The sequence below is a fragment of the Sorex fumeus genome, unplaced genomic scaffold, assembly GCF_029834395.1.
Source record: "Sorex fumeus unplaced genomic scaffold, SorFum_2.1 ptg000024l, whole genome shotgun sequence".
NCBI lineage: Eukaryota > Metazoa > Chordata > Mammalia > Eulipotyphla > Soricidae > Sorex > Sorex fumeus.
Genome location: NW_026606081.1, coordinates 18,627,725 through 18,633,724, shown reverse-complemented (window position 1 = coordinate 18,633,724; position 6,000 = coordinate 18,627,725). Strand labels below are relative to the sequence as shown.

Genomic DNA, 6,000 nt, shown 5'->3' with positions numbered 1-6,000 from the left:
TGTGAACGTGTCGGGAAGCGGTCAGTGGGGGAAGCTCTCACCCCAGAAAAGGTGTGACCAGAGAGCTCCCAAAAGTAAAGTCTAAATATTAGGACTATTCCGCTGGTAGCATGAATGAGACACGTTGACCAGCAGGTTTGATGACACACTCATGGCTCTGCATACCGTCCTGCAGAAACCACAGCCTCTAGAGGCGGCCGTTATTTCTTGCTTTCCGGATCTTCACTTTCCCTGTGGCCTCCATTCTCCTCAGAGAATGAGAATGCAACCCGGAGATGAACACAGAAGAGAAAAAGGAAGTGCCCAGGGAGCACACTTCTCACACTTCTCCCAGGATGAGACCCTGCCTCAATAGAACACTGTAAGTAGCTTCAACTGGACATACGATCTGCTCTCCAGGGTAACAATTATTTCAGAAAATCAAATGTAAACAGATGAAATGATAAAAACATACTATGTTTATTGGTTTTAATGAAGAATGCTTATCTCCCAACCCCCATTTATTTCTCTCCCCATAACACCAGATACATTAGTTATTCCAAAAACACAAATTCGTAATAGCTAATGCAATATGTGACTTCAAAGGTGCTTTTTGGGGTTAAACAAACACGTTTATCTGTCCAGTATAAGATTAATATATATTTATCAATCCATGTTAAACATTCATCCATCCAATCTGCATTATTAGTTTGATATTTTTATGTTCTGTAGGAAAATGTAATTCCTGAAGTTCTTAGTTTTTAATCAATCATTTTCCTGTCAAATCATCTGTAAGTATCTTGGAAGTGTGAATTACAATTAAGATGTTCAATTTTATTTATTTTGCTTTTTGGGTCACACCTGGCGATGCACAGGGGTTACTCCTGGCTCTGCTCTCAGGAGTTACTCCTGGCGGTGCTCAGGGGACCATATGGGATGCTGGGAATAGAACCCGGGTCGGCCGTGTGCAAGGCAAATGCCCTACCCACTGTGCTATCTCTCCAGCCCAAAGATGTTCAATTTTAGACCAATTTCTTACATCTGCTAGCTGGGTAAAACAGACTCCATCTTTTACAAAGGGTAAAAAAAAAAAAATACCCAGTATGCTCAGTGCTTTCCCAGTGTAGAGGAGAGAGGGAAAATGTAGACAAGGGAGAGAAGTCCACTCCAAAAGGCTCTCAATCCCCTGGGAGGCACCTACATTTTTGAGCTAATAGATATAGAGCCATTGAGCCAGTTTTGCATTAACTGAAAATATTCTTTGCAGACTATTTTCTGAAAAGCACCTCTGAGGAAATTGCTTAGAACTATACTGCATTTGTGTGCACACGTGACCGACTCCTCCCTTCCAAGCACACGCTCCGAGACTTGCTCCCGGTGGGACTAGATGGCCCGGCAGTTGCCAGCATGTGGAGTCAGGGAAGTCACACCTGCAGATAAAGGAGCAAAGGCTACGCCTAGCAGACGGAAAGAAACTTTCTGTCTTGACTTGATTTCAGAAGGCGATTTATTTTAGGGAGGTTTTCAAGAAATATCCTGCAAGTCCCTCAGCAAAGTATAAGATAGATCCAGCTATGAGTGGGTCTCTCTGGGGTCCGGGCGTCGTGGGCTCCCCCATCCCTGAGATGATGTTTGGATTCTTTTCCTCACTGGGACATTCTTGCTCTTTCTGGAAAGCCCCACAGCAGCCACAAACAGAAAACCCTCTACAGCCACTCATCCCTGAGGCCCTCAGCCGAGCATCATCTTTGGCGGACACTTTGCTCTCTGGGCCTTGGGGTCGAAATGATTTCCAGCTTGCCATGATTTCTAAAGATCTCAAGTGTCATACTTCAGACGAACGAAGACCCCTTGAAGCATTCTAACCAACAAATAGCAACCAACTCCACACATCAGAAACCATTCATCCACTTTTGACCTACAGTTAAAGACAAAATTATATTTGAACTACAAAGGACGCGCTTAAAAATCCGTTGGAGGTGTTTGACCCGTTCGGCGCTTGTGGCCACACCTGATCCCACTGCTCCTACTCCAGCTCGATGTCTCCTGCATACAGAGTGATGAGCAGGATCGCCGTGAAGCCCGTGAGCATCCCCACATTCTGGATCATGAAGAAGGTGAAGTCCGTTCTCCTGCCTGTTACCTTTTCCCTCAGCATGTCATTCATCTCTGGAAACTGGAAGAGAGAAATATTGTTGGGTAACTGTGGCCATCTTGTGGTAAAACCCAGAGCAGGCCCAGCACCAAGTCCAGACGTTCAGATGTTTCTGCATCAGCCACGGCACAACAGGGGGCATGAGCCCAGCAACGTAAGAGGAACACCCCCACTTCATCAGCAGCTGCGAGAGTCTGTCTCCCAGCCCCTCTCTCCTCTCCCTCCTTCCACATACACCGAACTCTCAGGACTCAAGTGCTTCTGCCTTTGCCATCTGTAAACTCTTCACACAATCAAATCTTTGATCTGATTTTCCCCTCCAATGTTTCACAGACAAAAAAATATTCCTTGACATCTTAACATAAAATCACTTCCCTAGACCCTGCCCTGAGTTCCATTAATGCCCCTTATTGTCAACTTTCATCACAAAGGCTACTTTTCCCTTTATTTGGACAGTTTTACTTTGTCATTGTTTTATCTGTGGCTCTGGTCGTGGAATGCTGGGCTCCCCTCTTTCTAGAATAAAGTGACACAACCGCAGGAACTGGGCCTCTTGGGTTCCCTCCAGGGCTCCCCCTGCCTCTTCAATTCCCAGGCCTGGGGCCAGAATACCCCCAAGGGCAGAGGCTGAAAGGCAGGCGCACAAAATGCCTTGCATTTCAGTCCTGTTCTCTTCAATGTGTTGCTGTTTGCTTAAAGTCATAAGGTTTGTAAATAAATTTACAATTTATTTATTGTAAACAAGTTCTTTTCATGAACTGAGGACTTCCACTAAAACCATGGAGTTCCATGCCTAAAAGGTAGGTTTCATCAAGTCTCTCGCCATGGGAACATAAAGTAACAAAATAGGAAACTAACATCCAAGAATGGCCGAGATTAGTACCAGGAATTTTACTCCATGACCTGGAGGCCAACCACACATACTAGGGGAAAAGGGAGCTCAGATAGAGAAGGGAACACCAAATAAAGGTGTTGGGAGGATCCTCCCAGGATGAGAGAAGCATGCTGAAAGTAGACTATAGACCAAACACGATTGCCACTCAATGTCTCTTTTGCAAACCACAACACCCAAAAGGAGAGAGAGAACAGAGGGGAGTGCCCTGCCACAGAGACAGGGTGGGATGGGGGGGATGGGGGTGGGAGGGATACTGGGATCCGTGGTGGTGGGAGGTGGGCACTGGTGGAGGGATGGGTATTTGATTATTGTATAATTGAAACCCAAGCACAAAAATGTGTAAGTCTGCAACTGTACCTCATGATGTCTCACTATTAAAAAAATGTTTAATAAAAAAATTTTTAAAAAAAGACTCTCGCCATGCACACACCCCCATGCTGTGTGACTACTGGCTCCACATGTGTCCCCTAAGCCCCACCAGGACAGACCCCTGAACACAGCCTGCATTTCCCCCAAGCCCCCTCTCTCTCCTTACTTGCCTCTTTCTTTCCTACTCACTAAACTTGTGGCTCTGAACAAAAACAAAATAGCAAAACCACCCAAAAAAGCTACCCTTTCTCAACAGACCACTTCTGGAAGGCTCCCTAAGGAATTCTAATTCTAGTTCATACGAGGCATGGGGGGTGGTACCCCAGAGAACCCCCACCCCCACCCCCGAGGGCTGCTGCAGGGTGAAGTCTGAAAGGCCTGAGCACCTCCCCAGTACCACAGAACCCACAGTCCCTGCAACCACGGGGCAGCTGGGTCAGGAGAGATGACTTAAGGCATGAGCTCTGCAAGACCCTCAGATGCTCAGATGGACCAGAGTTGCCCCTGCTCTTCCATGGGCCGCACAGAACAGTGAACAGAGCTAGACAGCCAGCATTTGGAGCGAAGCACACAGATGGACAAAATTAATTTATTACATTATGACTGGGATGCATATTCAGATCCAAATGCAAAGCAGATAATCCTTGATCTGCCTACATTAGCACATTTTCACTTTCTAGAAAGCTGTCTGTGACTCAGCTGAAAACACACAGGACTGATGTTCTCTAACACACGTACACAGATGCAGACAGCATATACATAAACACGAACACAAATGTATACCCATCCGAGTAGAAACTGTCCACTTGAATTCACCAATTGTTGTGCAACCCAGAAGGCTGCCTGGAACTTCCAAATGCCAAAAGCTCTTTAGCGGGTCATTCCTGTCCCAAAGGTGACACCCTCTTCAAAGAGGAGCTGTGGCGGCGACAGCTTCCGAGAGAATACAAGATGCTCCTGCCACCAGGTAGACCACCTAGAAGCAAATCCCACTGGGCAAGAACCAGCCTTCCCCCCTTCCGGAATGAGCTCATGGACTAGGGAATCGTTCTGACACTCATCCAGGAAGCTGGCCAGCGAGAAGCATCAGCACTTTTCCTAAGAACGCCGACTTTGGGCCAGCCAGGCTTGCATGCTGGAGGAATCTGAAAGCCCCGAGCTTGGGAGCACCCATTCATTTCTGATTTTCAAATTAGGGGGTTGGAGCAATAGCACAGCAGGGAGGGTGTTTGCCTTGCACGCAGCTGACCCGGGTTCGATTCCCAGCATCCCATATGGTCCCCCAAGCACCTCCAGGAGGAATTCCTAAGTGCAAAGCCAGGAGTAACCCCTGTGCATATCCGGGTGTGACCCAAAAAGCAAAAATAATAATAATAATAATAATAAATCTAATTTTCAAGTTAAAGCAAGATCTAAAAATAAAGTTTTTAAATTTTTAAATGACTTACCATGTCTGCCAGAGAAATATACAGGAACATGCCCCCGGCGAGTGCAAATATGATGTTGGGCTCAAAGTTGTTGCCCACCAGGATGCCGAAGGCGAGCCCCACGTAGCAGGCGCAGGCCGAGAGGAAGTTGAAGAGCAGCGCCTGGCGTGTGCTCATGCCCGCGTTCAGCAGGATCACGAAGTCGCCTGGGGGAGAGGCGGCGTCATCACCACGCGACCAGACCACCGACAGACTGCGTCATCACTGCACACCGCCCCCCCCACCCCGGCGGAAGTGACGTCGGCACACCTACCCAGCTCGTGCGGAAACTCCTCGCACAGGATGGCGATGGACGTGCTGAGGCCCTGCAGCAGGGACACGGTGCAGGACGCGCCGATGGCCAGGCCGTCGATGAAGTTGTGCAGCGCGTCGCTGAGCGTTATCATCCAGGCGATGGTGCCGATCTCCGACAGCTTGGGCCCCAGCAGACATGGGCAGGAGGACCTGGGCGCGCGGGGCCCGTCCTGCAGGGCAAAGGCAAGGGTCAGCAGGTGAGGGCGAGGGACACGGGGCGGGGGACAGCAGGGGAGGGAGATGGGAGGGGACAGCAGGGGAGCAGGACAGGAAAGGGACAGTCAGGGTCAGAAGGGACAGTGTGGTGGGGAGGGCTCTTGCCTTGGACACAGTCTCTATCCCCAGGGCCCATATGGTCCCCAAGTGCAGCAGGAGTGACCCTGAATGCAGAGGTAAGCTCCGAGCACCCCCAAGGGTGGTTTCCAAACAGAAAGAGCATCAGGGACAGGAAGGGTGTAAGACGGGGCAAGGGGTGGAGGAAGGGAGTGAGACAGGGCAAGCCTGCGGCTGTGCCTTGCGAGACATACAGGAGCCCTGTGCCAGGCCTTCCCCAGCAGCCCAGAGCCCTGTTTTGCCCACGAGAGGATATACCAGAGCCCTGGTTTGTCCATGAGAGGACAAATGGCAGCCCAGAGTGGGGTGGAGGATCCTGAAAAGCCACCCAGAGGAGTGGGTGTTTCCTATCTGTTTTACCTAAAACGACCCTTTGAACTGCACAGACAGACCCTTCAGGAGACATAGACCTGAGCGCAGAGGCCAGGTTACTCACATCCTTTCTGACAAAGGACATTTCTTAAAGATCACAGGCTTTTACAAATATC

At 49.1% G+C, this 6,000-nt stretch overlaps 1 protein-coding gene across 1 annotated transcript in view; it reads right to left on the bottom strand.

Moving 5' to 3' along the window:
* Positions 1 to 441: 441 nt before the first annotated feature.
* SLC39A8 (solute carrier family 39 member 8) overlaps positions 442 to 6,000 on the bottom strand; it is a 40,803-nt gene continuing 35,244 nt past the window's right edge. Inside the window, exons 7-9 of the mRNA XM_056114130.1 lie at positions 5,139 to 5,349; positions 4,847 to 5,031; positions 442 to 2,155 (exon numbers count right to left, since the gene is read on the bottom strand). Of these exons, the coding sequence (XP_055970105.1) occupies positions 2,006 to 2,155; positions 4,847 to 5,031; positions 5,139 to 5,349 (546 nt within the window). The 3' untranslated portion in view covers positions 442 to 2,005. The remainder of the gene's footprint in view (positions 2,156 to 4,846; positions 5,032 to 5,138; positions 5,350 to 6,000) is intronic.